The sequence below is a fragment of the Manduca sexta genome, chromosome 18, assembly GCF_014839805.1.
Source record: "Manduca sexta isolate Smith_Timp_Sample1 chromosome 18, JHU_Msex_v1.0, whole genome shotgun sequence".
Taxonomy (NCBI): Eukaryota; Metazoa; Arthropoda; class Insecta; order Lepidoptera; family Sphingidae; genus Manduca; species Manduca sexta.
Genome location: NC_051132.1, coordinates 10,177,600 through 10,197,874, shown reverse-complemented (window position 1 = coordinate 10,197,874; position 20,275 = coordinate 10,177,600). Strand labels below are relative to the sequence as shown.

General features: G+C 34.3%; 1 protein-coding gene across 1 annotated transcript; it reads left to right on the top strand.

Annotated features, from left to right (window-relative positions):
* Positions 1-2,827: 2,827 nt before the first annotated feature.
* LOC115439740 lies at positions 2,828-5,612 on the top strand. The gene is made up of 4 exons (XM_030163713.2): positions 2,828-3,118; positions 3,204-3,441; positions 5,045-5,126; positions 5,196-5,612. Exons 1-4 carry the CDS (start codon positions 3,065-3,067, stop codon positions 5,266-5,268), a joined length of 447 nt encoding a protein of 148 aa, XP_030019573.2. The 5' UTR covers positions 2,828-3,064; the 3' UTR covers positions 5,269-5,612.
* The last annotated feature ends 14,663 nt before the right edge of the window (positions 5,613-20,275 follow it).

Genomic DNA, 20,275 nt, shown 5'->3' with positions numbered 1-20,275 from the left:
TATAGGTTATCTCTAAAACAGTACATATGAGGATTCTAAATGCCATTTTGTAAGTATATACCGACCTAAGTAATACCAAATCGAAAAATTTAATATAAGTATTTAAGATGTTTTTAGAAGCTAACTTTGTTTCTTTAAATATTTGTGCGCATCCCATCTTATCCCTCTCAAATACTAGATTTTAAAAAAAATTGAGGAAATAGTGCGTACATCTATAAATAAATAAATTAACGAAATTTGTTCATCAGAGCCCATGAAAATTAAATACTAACCCAGTTGACACATCGTATATAAACTTTGCCAACCACATGCAATATTTTATAAGTGCAATATAGGTGGTTTTTTGTCCGTTTAGCTATAAATAATTTCCCGCGCAAACATGGATCTCAGCGCATAGACGTGTTTCGACAAGTTTAAATAAGCAATCCTGGGCCCTTATTCTGTATGATAGTGTAAACGCGTAACGCGGCCGTGTCATGTTATCTTCGAGAAATGTGCGTGGAATAGTATTCTGTAAGCCAAATTTCTATAGTCCTAAACATGATGTGTTGTGTTACGTGCTTGTTACGCACTGTTAAAATAACGTGCGGGATAGAGAATAAGGCCCCTGGAGTTCTTATAATCTTTTAATAAGTACTAATTATTGTAATAAGTAAATGTATCAGTCTATGGTGCTATATAGCTCGTAAATCTTTCTGAAATCAATTAAGAAGGACTAATTAGAACGGCGAAATACAGGTAAGTATCCTAATTCCCATTTGTTGCAACCGCAAACAGTGATATGTTATTTATTTTGATTGCCAGAATCATTCACGTAAACTGTCGGGACTCGGGACGCAGGTCACAAGATGGCGTCGCAGGAAATGTTGTCAATGTCAGAAATGTCAGAAAAAAAAATTATAACACAATTGTAAAGTAGGTATTTGATTTGTACGATGTTATCCTTTTTACGGTCTTAACTAGGGCTGTCATCTGTCCGGGATTCCTCTGATTTGTCCTAGTTTAAAGGGCATCCGCGGGCCGTCCGGCAGGAGTTTTTTAAAAGCTGTTTAAATGAATAAAAATAAAAAAGTTATAACGATGTTTTTATTTTTGTTGAAAAATTTTTTTTTCATAAGTATCCGGGGAAAACCCATACTTTACCCAAATGTCCAGGATTTTTGCCGTGTTTATCCGGCGTGGGCAATTTAGCTGATGGTAGCCCTAATCTTACCTCAACGCACCTCATTCTATCCTCAGTGAAACACGATATTTATGCACCTTATAGACGAAAATTAAGTTCAAACTAGATTCTCTATCCATGTCGGATGCAAAGTGTAAAAATTACTACATATATGATATAGCATAAGGTCTCATTTATCTATTTCAAGTATAAGTACCTACTCGTTAAAAAAACACTACCATAGAAAAGGATGGAAGTAATTATTTTTAATTATTTTATGGGAAATGAATACTAACCTGCTACATATTGAAAAAAAAATATTTCAATAATGTCTGGCAGTCTTCAGTGCCATAGTTGGGTCCAAAACTTTTTTTAACTGGAATTTGCTAAACACATTCACAAAATTTCATTGAAAACGGTCAGATGGTTTTGAAAATTAACCTGTAAGACAAAAGATTTTCATAAAAATTAGATCCATGCAAATATCAAACCCATCCCGTTAATATGTTTAAAAAAATCTTTTACAAGTACAGATCTTGTCCTGACGATTACGAACTCAGTAAAAAGAAGTTCATTAAATTGGTGGATTCCACACACGTATAAAGTTTAGGTCGAGCCGTTCTCAAGTTCCATCACACATGATACAAACACTACAGAATACAGTAAGTAGCCAAAAACAAAACCAGAATAAAAGTTCTTCCCCGAGACATAATATCCTATAGCATCCAACGTGAAACCGCAGCAGTAAAAATATTTAGAATTAGGAACTGTAGCGTCAATAATTATAATCTTCGCCTACATCAAAACTTTCAAATCCATGACCATAAAAAGAGAAACAAAAAAGAATTAAGTAAATCGTTCGAGTCGGGAGTTATGAATAAAGATTTCAGAAAAATACCATGAGAAAAAAAGTATTTTCAGTTTTTCCAGATTTTTTTTTGGTAAATATAGAAATATAAGGTTGAAACTACCTGAAACATGATCGAAAAACACGAAATTTCTACACACAGCGCAGTGCGCTGTTATCGCAGATTCCAATAATTCTGTCATCGTTATTAATCCATAATGTTGCGATTTATATGGATAAGAAAAAATGATTTTGTTTCAGAGGAAACTGCGTTAACATTATTACCTGTAGGAAGTATTATTTGCAAGTATTTTTATTACATTATGTATATTCATTTGAACCATCGTATCGCCTTCCATTAGGTAATAATATTTACATTATATTTTTTTTGTTATGTGTATTGATTATTGATATGTAAAAATGTAAAAAATTTACTTTCAAAATAAAGAGAATAATACATTTTGAAAATTCCATGCAAAAAAAAATACTTTCTACTTTTCCTGATTTTGCCAATTTTCCTTGCAACTCATCCATTTTATTATATTATAGCAGTAGGTAGTATATAGTAGTTTCCTTTTGTTATGGTAGTTTCGGCAGGCTTTTTACCGAAGTCGAAACTTCAATTTAGCACCAAGCTATCCGAAAATGAAGTTCAGATAGTAATTGACAGTGACACTTTTTTGTTATAGGGTTGCTCACTTTAGAACAATAAAGCCAAATTGCTTACAGCCTACTATATTTCATTATATTAAGAGCTTGTTATTTGTTACTGGCAACATTAGATTATATGTAAAAAAAAAGTATGTATATACTATCAATAGCAGTGTTGTGTTATGCTTGTACCAATATAATATATCACACTTGGTAGTTGATGGTTCTTGATCGTAGATAGACAGTTGCACTCGGTTTACTGTGCAGGATTGAAGAGAGGTGTATTGCGGTCGCGAAAACAAATTCGGCCCGGCATTGGCCTGAAACATTTACTACATTATTGATAGTATTATGTACTTAATTTTATGTTAAACAAAATAGTTAATATTTAATTTTGTTGTAATATGACATCAGTTAAACTGTGGCGCCACAAGGGAGGGTGGCGCAGTATGGCTAATGTAACTATAGTTTTTTGTTTTATAGAAATTCATCAATTATATTCTAATAAATTTCTTTTATATTAATTAGTTTTCTATCTTTCAGAATAATGAATATAAATATTGTGTTGTTGAATTTTTACAAAAACCCCCATCAGGCGCCGGTAAGTATGTCTGTGTACCGAGTTCATGGATTAAAACTCGTAGAGAAACAGATCAAAAAGTTATCGTCCAATATCCAAATTGCAATAAAGCGGAAAGGGAAAATCTTATCTCACGACATGAGCAAGGTGTTATACCAATGAAGTGGCCCGAATATCTGTGCGAATTAAAGTACAACACTGGTAAGTGATCACTTTTTTTATATCAAGCTTTGTTTGTACTTATTTACTTAATTAAAAAAAAAACAATGTTTAATATTCCGGGATGTTTGTTAAGTAAATTTTTTGCTCAAGTAAGCGAACAAGTCAAAGCTTTTCATAGTCAAAGTTATGATTATTATAATTATAAGCTTTATATTTCATATTATAACTAAGGAAATGCTAGGTTTTAACGTTATTTATCATCTGGAAACAAGAATAAAGTACCTAGACTAAAGTAATACGCAAATAAACGCTAGCTCGGGCCGGTGCGGCAGGTAAATAAACGACGTTATCGATGTGACATAAAAGATGGCGGGGAGATGGGGATATAAAGGAATTACAATGAGTAATGAGAATAGCAGGGTCATAATGACGATAATGGGACATGAATATTATTTAATATGCACCTGACTGCCTCTCATTAAATAATTAATTTTAAGGTAGGTTTAATTAGGTTCATAGGTAGGTCAGTACATCGCTTCAAGATGTGTGTAATAGTTTCGCGTAGGGGTAGGCAGAGACCCCATCAAGGACAAAAGGTGTTTTATATTATATGTTTAAAAGCAGCGATAGCCTAGTTGGTTGTGGAACGGACTGCCTAGACGAATATCCGCAGGTTCAAATCCCAAGGGCACACACCTCTGACTTTTATAAAAAAAATTATGTGTGTATTTTTTTGTGAATTATCGCTTGCTTTAACGGTGAAGGAAAACATCGTGAGGAAACCTGCATACCTAAGAAATTCTCTATAGGAATTTTCGAGGGTGTGTGAAATCTACCAATCCTCACTAGGCCAGCGTGGTGGACTAAGGCCTAATCCCTCTCAGTAGTACAGGAGGCCCGTGCCCAACAGTGGGACAGTATATAATACAGGGCTGGTATTATATTATATATTATATGTTTATTAACATTAATTCTTATACTTAAACTACCCTAGCCGGTGACCTCACTCGCGTCATAAATCATTCTTGAGACAAAAAAATTGCCTATAAAAATAAAAGGTATATATTTATTATTACAAGAAGTTCTGAGATTAACATAAAATGTGCCTTTTTAATAATCGTAAATACAAAAAGAAATACTAAATATTTACATCAATATATACCATATAACAGTATTCACACGTTTTTTTATGCACTTTTATAAAATAATATTCGAAGAACTAGGGTCCCCCAGGTATTGCGGAGATTCGAGGCTTTCAAGCGATATTTTCTCCACAAAATGTACATGATATTTTATTCAATAGGGCAGTGACGACGATTATATATTAAAAGTTAATATCTAGTTAATTGATTCCTTGGTCTATCGTTTAGTAGCAGCGTATGTACACTTGGGTGTTTAGTATGGACTAAGAGGCCCTGAATCTAGCGGCCAATTGTAAAACCTGATAAACGCACTTAGCAACATGCGTTAAAAGTGTTATTGTATGTAGTGTTTATTTTAAAGGGATCAGGGCAGGAGAGTTTTTGATGTTAATTGCATTTCTACGCAGTGATTTCTGTTGTCAAGGAGTAACTTTGTGTGATTAGGTAATTTGGGTTGAAAGTCCTTCCTGGAATTTAATGAATTTATGTTCTTGTTGCAGAGTCTCGTGATGACGCAAAAATTTATATTATGATGAAGCAAATAGACGACACAAAAAAGGGGCGTTGCCAAACTAGAAAAAAGTAAGTGTCTAAAGGTTTCGGTCGAGTGCCTGCTTCGATCCTCTATATTAAAATAATAATCTTCCACAGAGCCGCAACTAGAACAGCGCAGGCACACAATACATACTGCGGTAACAGAGCAGCCTTCTCAAGCTACGAATGACGCATCTAACAACAGTGGTCAAACTGAACGACAGCCCGTTTGCAATATAGATAACATTTTAGAACAAGCAAATGTACAATTAAAATCTAGATTAACACCAGAAGACTTTCTTAAAGAAGCTGGAGTTTTGTTAAGTGAAACCGCAAAAAAGCTATTTACACTAGCAGAACTAGTAATTTCTTATGGAACTTCAATTAAACACTCTCCATTAACAACAGAAGATGTAAGTGCAGCTCATGATGAAGAGGAAGGAGAAGACACAAGCGACGAGTTAGATAATCCACGCAAAAGACGCCTCTCTACATTTGAATTGCCACCTGAATATGACGAGAACGATACAAAATGGACTCTAAAGCATCGCGAACCGTCCGAAAATCTCATAGAACTCTTGGTAGACAGCGGTGTATACGTTGAAAAAAGGGAATTAAATGCCTGTTTGACCATCGCACAGAATCCAGTGCAACTAACTAGATACTTGTTATTAGCCATATTTAATGAAAGTGCGTTAAAAACTTGCTCGATGACGGGATGCAAGGCATTTGCTTACAACAACTTGCAAACACGGCCCGCATTAGATAAGGTAGCCAAAGATGCGATGATAAATTTCGTTGAAATCTATGGAGAACGAAGGGGATGGCAGAGGGTGCCTAAAGTTAGCCTCAATGCTTGCATTCGCAACAAACTTACTGAAATGAGAAGGAAGAGCTCGAAGAGAGTGAAGATGCAGTAAAGATGACCCATATCAGCCCTTATCACATCTCACGGGAACCATATTGTGCGCGTAGTTGTCAATATGATTACATTGTATCAAGGGCACCAACATCTGTGATTCGAAGATCTATGTTAAATTATGCGCGTAGGCACACACACGGTTAATTATGTACGTAATTCACTATCGTCTACTTAATGTCATTACTCGCTACTGTGACAGTTTTTTTTTTACTTAATAGGATTTTCTATTTTTTTACTCTTTCACATAATTTTTAAGATTAGGAAGTTTTTGATATACCGAGGATAAAGTATATAATTATACTACACATCGTTTTTTCTATATTAATATTATTTTTACATAGGACAATAATGTTTTCTTAGGTTTCCGCAAAATGTTTTAGGTTTGATTTATTGTTAAGTCTGACGTTTTGAAGACTTTCTAGCCTTCATGGTCGCGCCGAATATATTATTATTTCAACATGGCTGTAAATAATATGTTAATATTATTTATTTTACAAATAAGTTAATCATACAAAATTTATTATACCTAGTATAATATAAATTTAAGATCCTCCACAAATTACATTTATTTGAACGATACAGGCATTAATACAATATTAATTTGAAAGAAAATACTTCAGGTACCTAGTTAACAAATATTGGGGATAGTAATACGTATGTCAAAAGTTTTATTGTTTTTGTGTTGGATTATGTCTCGTACAGTAGATAGTTATAGGCTAATTTACGAAATTGTTTTTGTTTTTATATTCAGTCCCTCCCCCGAGGCAATTCTTGTGCGCTCGGTCTCCAGTCTCCACATCGAATGCACGCCCATGCACGGGTGGACATTTGTCGCGGCCCTAGGCACACAGTTAGATGTGTGTACCTCATGGTTGCCTATTCATATTGCGGCCTATAAGAGCTCGCGAACAGTTCCTAGCCTTCTCCTGCCATCCTAGGAGGTTTCCTTATCCTTTCCCCACACTTCCTTCCCAGCCATCCCCTCCCAACTTTCCTCCAAGACCCTGCAGTCGCTAATCCGGGGTTTCCAGTATACCATTCGCGGGTTACCTCGGTGTTGACTGCGGGGTCCGATACCCAAAAAAAAAACTGTCCTTTATGGACTGCCATAAAGGACATAATTAAGGTATTCCACTTTTTCTGTAGCATGTGTCGCGATTGTGGCGTCGCGACGCGTTCCTCGTGTTCGTAGAACACCCATAAGCCGGGATGCAACGGTGCATTGCAGCGTATTATACCTTTATAGCACTAGAATAATATTAATTAAGCACTCAATTATGTGTTACTGTTTGTCTTCCAAATTCTAGTACATCTGGAGAAGGAGAAAATGTAACCGTCTGTATTTGAACCTATCTCATCTTTGGTAAAGAGGAAGATGAACACGCAACGTGTTAACGTTAACGTGTATCTCTCATTTTATATTATGACTGTGATTATTTTTAAGTCAAGTTGACAACGTAGAATGAATAATCTTAGTAGTTAACGAACCCAACCCGGCTATAGCCGTCTCCTCTTTTTGAGCGGCCTGAAATTGATAACTAATGTATGACATGTATTTTCCAATTCGTACTCTATACTTTTGAGTATCCTTTCATATATGAAATAATAGTTGTTAAGACAATCGAGTCTCATTTCAGACCGGCCAAAACATTTATCTAACTATATAATAGGTCAACTTCTTTATAATATTTGTAATAAAAATGAATGTCTGCTTTATAGTAGTTTCATTTTAATTATTTAAGTACTAATTCCGTAAATGGGTTAAATCAATGACATATTTATTGAAATTTGTACATCTCATAAAATACACAAAGCACGTTATTTACTAATATTATAAACTAGCTTTTGCTCGCGGCTCCGCCCGTGTGAGTCTTTTCCAGGATAAAAGTCCCTCTATATATTATCCCGGCATAAAAAAAATGGCCTGTGTCTTTCCCAGGGACTCAAAGTATCTCCTTATTAAATATCATCGAAATCCGTTGGGTTGTTTTTGAGTATCGCCGTCAATCAGGCAGACACATGGAGTGGAGTACTAAGTCTTTTTTTTTAAAACGTTTTCAGAGGAATAATTCTTTCTGCATATTTGTTGCGTAACATTAGTCATTTAAGCAGCGCACGAAACGGAAACTCTCAAAAGCATTCTCAAAAGGAATATTTTTTCCCCGTTATTGCAACATTTTTCATTAATGCTCCGCTCCTATTGGTTATAGCGTGATATTATATATTCTCAGCCCTTCCTTGATAGATGGGCTATCCAACACTAAAATATATTTTTTAAATCGAACCAGTGGTGTATGAGATTAATGCATTCAAACAAACTCTTCAGTTTAATATTATAGAAGTATAGATATTACAGTTGTTTGACCTTGAACTTCGAAGATACAGCAAATAGTGACTCCTAAAATCAAATAAGACAAGAATGGTGCTTTTTGTATTTGGTTCAATTACTTTAATCTGATTATAACTAACAAAACAATAAAATCTTTTTAACAAATTAACACTTACTTCAAAAACCACTAGAAATCAAAAAAATTACCTCATATTATATTTTATCAATGAGGCTAACGAAATTTAATTCGTACATACATGCAGCCGTATGATGCAGACAGTTTTAGTATTATTGATCTCGGTGAATTGGAGTTTAAAAGTTGATCAAGATTGATAATTGCTGATCAAAAGTTGTTATCAAATAAAAATTGTAGGTGATGCCAAATTCTACGGGTCATCTAGTATTCAATAAAGATCACTGTCACTGGTTTTTCAGATCCTAATATGTTTTTCAGTAGTGCATAGTGCACAAATAAAAAAAGAAAGACAACATCCCTAAAAATCCAGCATTCATTAGAGCGTAGGTAAGTTTGGCGGCTGCAGATGCCGATATTCGCAACATCCCTATAGTTTGGATGTTTGTTACAACTAAAAGAAGAATTACTGAACAAATCTTAATCAAATAAGGCGCAAATTGGGCCACATATAAGTAGGCTACTTTTTATATAAAAAAGTACACAATTGTGGCGACTTTTATACCGTGGAAGGTATCTGACGCGGTTGGAGCCACAAGTAACATCAGGTTCAATATTAAGGTGGTAGCTCAAGGTCCATTTTCATATCATGGATATTTCTGCCTTTAAAATTTCGTCATATTAAATTTTAAAGGCCGAAATATCCATGATTATTAATTATTTTTACATTTTTCTGTCAACTGCGAGAACTAATCACTAACTAGACGTGAATTTAAATTCTTTACTTGCCAATACTTGTTTAGTTACCCAGATTAAAGCCGAAACAAAATGTATGAAAATGGACCTTGAGCTACCACCTTAACAAGACTCAAAAGCAAGTCGCCCGTACTTCGATTAAATTGATAAATCTTCTTTTTTCTATTAACCTATAAACACAGACTACAAGCAACTACTCAATCATAAAGTATTGCGCAACCCACGTCACCCCTTCTTGCTGCCCGGCGGGCGAAATAAACAAAGCGATGGACCATACATGACGACGAAATAAACAAAGCGATAGACAATACAGAATGTCGAATACAAGTTCCTAACCAACTATTGCTACTTGGTTGGTTAGTTGTACTTGTATTTACAAATTGGGTCCGGGATCTCTCGGATCAAGCTTCCAAAAGTGTCTACACCGGACTAGTAGACTAACTTATCTATCTTTGTTATTACCTGAATATAGTAAATTTTAAATATAATATAATTGTATAATAACTCATGTTACGTAATACTTCTGTCCTTATATTAAATAATTATTTTAGGCTAAAAAAAAAAATTTGCACTCCCAGTTAGGTTAGAATATGGCGAGACTTTTCAATTTATAACACCTTTAAATGTACATTTACCGTATTCAACAAAAAAAATATTTGAATTTGAATTTAATTAAAACCCAAAAAGGTAAGTATCTTTATACATAGAACAGCTGTTTATAGCATACACATTGAACATTAAATACAAAATATTCAAATGGGAAGCTTAATAATCATATCTGCCCAGTTCCCTCTATTGATTTTAGCTTATTCTGTATGACCTATATTGATAGCTAGCCCGACGCGACGCGACGGCGCGGCGCGGCGCGACGGCACGATGGTGTCTATCTACATTATTCAAGTGTTGGTGAATCAACCTCTTGTATGTTGCATTGATTAAAATAATCAACCTTTAGCAATAGCATGATGAAGGGTGAAGTATGTAATTATCTGTTATCTATATCTTTTAAAAGCTTACATGTTTACGAATTACAAGCTGTTTGCTGTTTTACCAATAACATATTTATATAATTGACTGTTTTAAAATAAACATAAAACTAAAAGGTTGGTTTAATCAACACTTGGTGTTCAGGTATAGTTCAAGTTGTAGGTGCTTTCGCTTTAAAGCGGCAGCTTACGTAGTTGCTAGCTGCCAATCTTTATTGATAATATTAAGTCTTTATACGTTACAAATGTTACATGTGTAAGTATTTCATAGAGAATCATTAAGTAATACAATTACTAACCTATGAAAAATAATTACTTGGACCTATCTACATAGGTTAGTTTATTTCTATCTACAAGTTGAAGCTGGTATCTATCTACTGTCTGTTTCAGATTGTGCAATAGTTGTATTAAATTGTTAAAAGTTTCCAATTATAGAATAGATTAAAAATTACATATATCAACATATTCGGCATACTTACATAAATATTATGTAAGTAAGTACCCAAACTACATATTATAGAAGCTGGTAGCACGCTTTGTTGATTAATTCCATCAACTCCATAGCATCATGTTGATAAACTCAACCTAGTTTGTGCGTTCTATTTACGTAAATTTAATAATATTACGTAGGTATTGGCGGCTAGGAAAAACCAGAAACAATTTTAATACCTACATGAGCGGCGATTCAGACATGTGAATGCGAATGGGGCCCGCGCGCTTTAAATAGAACTGAGTCCCCAATGGGCGCCTCTGAAACGTCGGACAAACAACGGCTATGGAATAATCAATACTGACATTGCCATTGTAAATTTGATGTAGCAGGGCGAGGGTTATCAATTGCAGACCGATTATTTCATATGTAACCGTGTTATTGGTATTAGATGAGTAGCTACATACTATAATCGAATGGCGAAAATATTTAGATTACTTATATAAGTAATCTAAATATAGTTAAGTACTTATATACTTAACTATATGTAACTGAGTATTACTAAATTGGATGTTTCTAACCAAGTAGTTCTACTACTTACTTACCACAATAGAAATACCTGCGTGTAAGGAAATAAGTAATTTCATTTATTTTACCTAGGTAAGTACTATATAGCTTCATAGTTTACATTAATTTAAGATTTAGATTTTTAATGGTCCAATGTAATCTTTAATGTGACAGTTTTCGTCAAAAAATAGTGAGGTATTTTATTATAATAATATACTTAATGGAAGCATTGTATAACGAAGGCCATATTCAAATTTTTAAAATCCTAATAACTAACCTATACATCATCGAAAATATTTAAGATTAAGTATCTATTTATTCGAATCTTCAGTGGCAGTCGTATAATATTATGGTGATTACATAGTCTAGTCGCCTGCGTCGTAGAATTTGCGAAGAATCAGACCGACGTGATGCGATATTATATATCAACAATAGATATTTATTCAGAATACCTACTTTATATTATTATACTTACTTAAATACTTTAGCATTTTACTTATTAGCTTTTGCTTGCGGCTATGCCCGCGTGAAAGAGGTTTCCGCGATAAAAGTCCCGCTTGAACATTTTAAAAAAAGTAAGTATACTTAACCAATATATTACTATAAATTACATCCAAATCCGTTCAGTAGTTTTTTCGTGAAAGAGGAACAAACACACATACATCCATGCACATCCATCCTCACAAACTTTCGCATTTATAATATTAGTAAGATGTTATAAAGTCATAGTTCACAATTCCTCTCTTCTATAATTTATTTTATGTGTTTAAGTTCGCGTTTGTAGTTGCACTTCAGTTTTACTGAAGCAGCTTGCTGGAGCTTGTTTGTTCTATTTTGAGGCACACTGGGGATAGTGCTTCTTCATAAATAATGCGACAAGAAATATAACTGCCGCCACCAATAATACGTTGCTGATGACATAAGCTGCATGTCGTAGAGTTTCCAACCGTACTATAATATATAAATAGTATTGTATTGTAAATCTGCGTACAAAATACAATATTTGCAACAGCCAAATCTAATGAACAAATCCTTCATTTTGAAAATACTTATATGAATTATGAACGCTCTTTATCCTTAACCTTTGAGTGATTGGACAGCGGGTATTTGAACTTTTATATAAATAAATCGGTAAAATCTTAGTTTATTGGTATATTTTTTTGCTTTAAAATACTATACATTTTTGAAGTGTACTAAGTATATTTTTTTATATCTTGAAAAATTCTAAATTTCACCGAAGAATTGTTGGTAATCCTAGAATGTCGTGAACTGATATACTTAGATGGAAGTTGTTCCTGTTCTTTTTGCTGGTAATCTTCCCCTCGACTTCTCTTATTCAATTGCTCCCGATTTAAATTTATTTGGTATATGGTCGTATGTTTAAAGTTGACTATCTTGTTTATGAAGGAATACATTGTGGGAGCATTTAAATTATATTTTATTTCCATGCGGCTGCTGCAGTGACTGTGCGCGTAAAGCCTTTTATCCTTCGACTGTTACAAACTTTACCCTGGGTAGTTATACTATTCCAGATGACTTCATGATGTTAGATGTGACGTCACTGCTACAAATAGTACGTAAAGTGCAAGTTTCGCAACAAATAGCAAGACAGCTGTTTGGAGAATGTAATTCTGTTATTCTGAAGTTCACGCATCACTGCATGACGCGCGCTTGACGTCACAAGGCTCAATGTTTTCGTGTGATAGGTTGGTAGTATTTTGCTTCACACGGGGCGCTGTTATTGTGAGAATCGAATGATGGTAGTGTTTTTTTGCAAAGGACATTGTTCTGTGTCCATACATAATTCGCCCCGGAACCAACAGCAATGGAAAAATGTTTGTAATAAGTATTTAGAATCATTAATAAATTCTCGTAATATATTATTTATAAAACGGACAAGCTGGGATATCGTAATAATCCAAAAAATCTATTAGATTTTAAGGTTATAATTGATAGTAAACATTGAAAGCGTTTCAATGTTCAAGGTAGATATAAAGTCCTATCTTTTACGCTTTAAATATGCTTTTTATTGATATAAGTATCCGATATATATCGAAGCCTTAAAGATTCATCACTATGTAGGTATCTGATTATTTTTTACTTTAACAAGTTTATTTTAAGTCTTGATTTATATGATTTTGTAATAGTAAAAGGGTACCTAATTATGTAGTATTTATATCCTCTTACAGTACTTGCCCTTCAGAATGTATATATTTTCTATATATACATATAAATATAAAAAACACCATCAGTTATTACGCCCGTATTGCCCGAAGAGGCCAGCAGAGGTGCACTGTTGAGCATTCACGCTTCATCAAAAGCATGGCAGATTTTACACACTTTTGGTAGACTCTTAGGGCATGCAGGATTAAATAAAAAAAATATTTTCAGTTCATATTATTTATTTCCTCATCATCTACATTGTTATATAAAATATTATCTAAATATGGTGCAGGAGGGTTGTTGTTATGGTATTATTTATCAATTTCGTTTTAACAATCACCATATTTATTAAATTAATAATACATTTTATTATATGTTACTCCAATGGTGCAAGTCTTTCTAAAATGATATTTCTAACATGATGTGGAGTATTTGTCCTTAATGACATTATTTGATGTGAGCGAGTCCGGAGTTCCAACATTATATTACAGAGCACGCAGCTTCTACTAACATTTGTTACAGCTGAAGTATGTATGGTCTTTCGGGCCATGGCCCAACATTTTTTTAATTAATAACATTCTTACTACTTTGCTCTTAACTCGCTATATGCTATCGTGTGTAGTAGGTAGTATACGGACTGTCAGTGCTCTGTTCCCTGCCGCCGGGCAAGTGTGCTTTGTTCCCTGTCTTCACGCAGTTACCAAGAACAGGAACTGAAGAGCGAACTAGAAGTTTGGCGGTAGTTAAACTGGTGTGATTAAAGAAAAATGTGCTTACCTAATGAGGCGCTGTTCATTGTTGTATACAATCGCATAATAATATAATAATATATCAGCCCTGTATTATATACTTGCCCACTGCTGAGCACGGGCCTCCTCTACTACTGAGAGGGATTAGGCCTTAGTCCACCACGCTGGCCTAGTGCGGATTGGTAGACTTCACACACCCTCGAAATTCCTATAGAGGACCTCTCAGGTATGCAGGTTTCCTCACGATGTTTTCCTTCACCGTTAAAGCAAGCGATAATTCACAAAGAATACACACATAATTTTTTTTAGAAAAATCATAGGTGTGTGCCCTTGGGATTTGAACCTGCAGATATTCGTCTCGGCAGACCGTTCCACAACCAACTAGGCTATCGCCGCTTTTTTTTTACAATCGCATATAATCGCGAATCTGCTCGTTCTTCAACATCATGAAGCCGCCAGCAGACCCATAATTAATGTAAAAAGCACTTTCCATTTTCTATCCGTTATCAATGCCAGGTAAATTGTTACAGCAGTTCACCAAGTCCAGAAATCACAGCCAGAGTATGTCGAAATCGCAATCAATTGCACGGAGTTTGTTAGAATAGCCGAATCATCAATGAAATAGTGAGAGTCAGAGAATTATAATATATTATATGGAAAGTGATAGTCTAGTTTATTTGTCTCTGATGAGTGAAGTGTGAGTGACATTAAATTGAATTGAAAAATGAAGTAAGAATTAGGGATACTACTCGACTAGATTCTGGATCGATAATATCGGTCATTTATTCTAAAATCGAATTTATTCAACATAGGATTCTCTTTATTCGGGATAATATTTAGCGGGATAGTAATTTGATATGGAGAGAGTTTGAGGCTCCGGGATGGAGGGAGAGAGAAGAACGCTACTTTATATATGTATAATGCATAAATATTTTGTGCGACAGAAAAATAAAGGTTCGCATTACATATTATGCTCTGCTATCTGTACGAAGCCAGGGCGGGTCGCTAATATAAAATCTGATTAAACAAAGTAAATCAATATGGATTAAACAAAAAAACTTTTTTAAACACGACTTGATCTTCCTATAATCAATTTAGTCCTTAAACTATCTACCTATTTATTTGAGACGCATCCACTGCTCGATTAAATATTATTATAATAATGAAAGAAAATATCGCCTCACAAATCGAATATATTAACATGTTTCAATAATTATCAGTAATAAGACTTATTGTTTTGTCGAACCGGTACATCTCTATAGACAATTAGCTGTAAACGTGTCGACGACTTTGACTTTAAGTCATTACAATACTTTTACATATTCGTTTTGGATATAACAGCTTGTCCGTTTTATACACATATTTGCAAATAATATAAAAAAAATACATAAATAATTATGGTGTAAGTCACACCTTTGTTGGTTCTGGGGCCGTTTTCGACAATGTCCTTTAGATGTCACTTGTAGGTTGCGTAGATATATTGCTCAAAATCTTCTTCGTTCATAGAGGCGTAAGTGTTCTTCTTAAAGTTGATGGTGTTATTTTTAGAAGTTACTTGTACGTCACGCCGCGTCAGCAAACATGTTCAGTTGAGACTGCACAATATTGTATACGTATAATACCATCTTCTAAAAAAAGTAAACATAAAAATATAAAGATTTCTACTTTTAAATATTTCCATATAAGTAATAATCTAAGTATCCAATATCAATTCGTGACTATCGATAAGAGACACGTAATCTTATAGATGACGATTACCTATCTATAGAGATTACCGAACCTTTCTTAAAAACTTTGTCTTATAACCACACGGTTAATACGATGAGCAAGTGTAGTATTAGCCTATTTTCATCTACGAAAGATGTTTTAATCAGTATCCGTTTACGAGGTTCGGTACACAGCGGATGAATTAGTTATTTGATAAAAATGTAGAAAGTGCACCCCGCTGATGTTGTTGACGCTTTTGGAACAGTAAGCTAAACCAGGCGTTATCATGTGAGACCCTTCGCCTAAAGATTTACTGGAACAATCAGGATTGTTTGCTACTATTTTCCCAGAAGTTAGGATCAATGTTAAAAGATAAAATGTGACCTTGCGCAGTCTTTATACCATAACATTGCTAAGGTACTTACAGCCCTAACTGCTTCACGCATGGATAATGTTATAACATGTATACAGGATTTTCTATAAATAAATGAGGATAGAATCGTACTTAAATAGCCACGAAGAAGTAAATTGCTTGTACAATTGTAGATTAGCTACAACCAAGTTATCATTTAGTCGCGGGCAACTGTACGGATGTAGGTATGATGAAATAGGTTGTGCGAAATACCTACGTATTTAAGAATCATGTTGATAATAATGTTCACAATACTCATAAATGTTTACAATATTTCCGTCCTACTTTGGTTTTTGTAGATAATTATCTACAACGTGGAAAACAAAAATTGTTTTCTGTAAGATGTACCTACGCATAATGTACACAATAATATATAGTCGCTGGTAGCTATAGATACGGAAATATAAGTGATCAACATTTTAATAATAAGTCTTACATTTTGGTTTAATTTCAGGAGCAATTTGGCAGCATAAAACAGTGACGAGACTTTTTACAATTTGTACCTATCTACGTTTTAGCACATCATTTTATACGTACCTACTTACCTACTTATCTATTGTGTAAAATTAAATGTGGTCATATTAGAAAATTGGGTGAGATATATTGATTAGGTGCCAAAGTACAGTCAGAAAAGTGTAAGCTCGACAAACTTGCGGTTCTAAATAAGGCGCTTGTGTATCGTCCATTAGCAAAATTCACTTGTAAACGTAGTAAAGTAGACCACAAGAGTTATCTGCTGCTTCATTCGAACATCGCCGAAAAGATCATACCCGTTTAATGGAATATGAAAAATAAGTGTGGAAAATGTGTAAGTACATGTAAGAACTTACTAGCAAAATTGGTTGATTGTAGGTACCTATTTTAGCAAAACGCATAGCTGGGCATTAACTCGTTAAATCCGTTAATCGTTAATTAACGAAGTTAACATTTTGATTAACGAATTAACTTTTAAGTTAACTTTTAAAAATGTTAACGGACACGTTAACTTCCGTTAATATGCAGAAGCCCGTTAATCGTTAATCTAATGCCTACTATTTACCGCACGGCACCGCGGCGCGGCGCGAAAAACAGGTTCAGACAAGTATGAAACGAATGACAAGTGCCGGGCGGCGCGTGGCAGCGCGTGAAACAAAAACAAAACTAGATAATTAGATAATATTTTGCCGGCACGTCATGGAAAAAAAGGTAGAAGATGCTTTACGACAAGAAGCATTCAAGCAGCAGAAAATTCGAAGGACAGAGATAGTTTAACTGGCGGAGGGAGCAATGCGAGTAACAACGATGATGACGAGGAGGAAGACTTTTTCAATTCTGTCACTCAGTCTATAGAAAAACCAAAGAGCTCCAACTCTTTAAAGAGTAAAGCGCAAAGTCTCGTTAAAATGTGGCTGGATATGAAATCAAAAGACTCGTTCAACGATGCTGCTTTCCTCGGGGAACAGATATTCATAAATCTATTTATTAAATACGATACTGCTATACCCTCAAGCGCTGCAGTTGAACGTCTGTTTTCCACGGGTAAAGACATTTTAACACCAAAACGAGCCTCGCTTTCAGACGAGAACTTCAACATGTTAATGTTCATGAAGGGGAATATGCACCTTATGCCCGACGATTAAATTACACATTTGAATTATACAAGTATTTTGTTTTATTCCTAACCTGTTAACTTCCAGAACCTAAACCAACAAGTTGTATAAGTTCACTAACGCAACGATATAAAAATGCAATTTTACACATATTAACGGATTAACGATTAACGTTAACTTGCGTTAATTCTTCCGAAATGTAACGCTTAACGAAGCTAACTTTTTTTGTAGCGGATTAACGATTAACGAAGTTAACTATTTGATTAACGGTGCCCAGCTATGGCAAAACGGCGATTTTATATCAGATATGCTAAAATATCCTTTGCAGCTTTTACTTTTGCCGCTAAAACGTTAGCTGGGTGTTCTAGAATAATATATTGTAAGGGCACTTTTTGGGCAGCAAATGAATTTTATATTATTACAATATAGTTTAAATTATTCAAATTAGTTAAACCGAAATATCTTATCAAACATACATTGTGATTCATACCTACTTCTAATCATTAGTTACAATAAACAAGTTTCGAATACCTACCGCATCTCCTTCTTGTTGGACTCGGTTAAGATATGAATACTTACTTACCGTAGAAAATTTCTTTCTTATGGCCTTGAGCCTAATGTTGGTTAATAATTGGAAGGCCTAATTACTCCAGTTTTACTACGTCAGCTATGAGGTGGGTGTACCTATCTATTATGTGTCCCACCCATCGCTTTTAATCAACTAACTGGTAGGTTTTTTCCATCAACTCGCATGGGCTCAACAAGTAGATCGCTTTTGGTTGAGAATTTAGTTACCTATAGGTATGATGATTTATGTAAAAATGTATTTACATAAAAGCTTGAACTGGGTATATAAGTACAGAAAAGATTTTTGATCTGACTAAGGTAGGTACCTACTATTAGGTACAACTTAGGTAAATACCTATTTCTAGATAAGATATCAAGTAGGTACTTAGCTAGTGCTTACTTGATGAGTAATCTAGAAATAACTATGATCTAGACTCTAAGTGCAACATGTATTTAAGTATAGTGGATGGTAGGTGATTGATATTTAAATTAAAATTGGTTCTATGTATTTGGTGAACGATTATATATAAGTAGATACCTACTTAAAATTATCAACCAAAATAATCATCTAAATTGTTATTTTTTAAAATAATATAGTCGTAACATGTCTTACCTAAGTAGGCACATAACAAATAACGCAAACTGCAGTTCAAAACTATTTTATTAGGCACTTACTGCTTTTAAAATATTTTTACTATAAGTACTTAAATTACTACAAAAATGAAATGGAAATTACTATATTATAGTATAATTAGGACTTATAAACTTGAATTTTATCTTGATTGCGTGAAGCGCCTACGAATATTATTAGCAAAATGTCTTAACTATTGCAGGCAATCTAGTTGTTACCAATCAACATCAAGTTCCAAACAATCAAGAGAATATACCTATTATACAGTCTATTCAAATATTTTTATTATTATAAGCTGTGTTTATTAGGCACTTAATAAGTATTTAATCTCTGAAGATCTGTCTAGGTACCTAAGTACAGTAGTAAGTAGTAACTCTTCGGACTGAGCCACCAAGTAGCTTGAACGACCATTATTGTATATTGTGATCAGTATTGAGTGATGTTGTAGCTGGTGTATCTACTTGTCAATTAAATTTATTATTAAAAGAAAACGATGCTAGAGAGACATTTTAGGGATTAATTTTAGTGTGAAGTACATGATGTGATTGTTCGCGTTGTAGATGGCGGTGTCATTGTAGTAAAGTATTGATTACGCGTGATGACATCATTGTGTAATTTTGGCTCCTAGTGGAATGGGTATCGTCAACTAAATATTCTGCACGTTCTAGGTAGACTTGAGTTCTTGACATGCCAAAAAGAGTATGTATTTGCGTATTAAATTTATTTAGTCATTGTCCTTAATATATTTTCAGCCTTATTAATTGGTGCTCCTATTAATTAAAGAGTTAAATAGTTCTTTCGTCCATTTGTTGCGGACGTCGCTTTCTAGGCATTTCTTACCTAAGGCTTCCAACGTCACCTTTAATGGCATGCAGGTGAGGCCACCTTCGGGGTCTTGGTTGGTATGCGAATATATGCTGTACCTACACAGTATTAGGAAGTCGGCCCAGTGTTAACTCGAAGTTTCCATCGGCTTCAAACGGCTTAGCGATCGGGAATAAGAACAGAACCTAACTTAACACTGACATATGAAGCTGTTGGTTAATACATAGTTCATTGTTTTGGCATTGTCGTCAATATATTATGCAAAAATTACAAATAATGCAAAGTTCCTCGATGCTGGTATTTTATTCTTGAACTGGTCCACGCTTACCATTAGTTGGGATGTAGTAACTATGCCCTGCTGGCATAAAAAAGGGTTGAATATACTATATTTACTAAAAGCACTGTCGGATCAGATCCGTATCTACATGCCG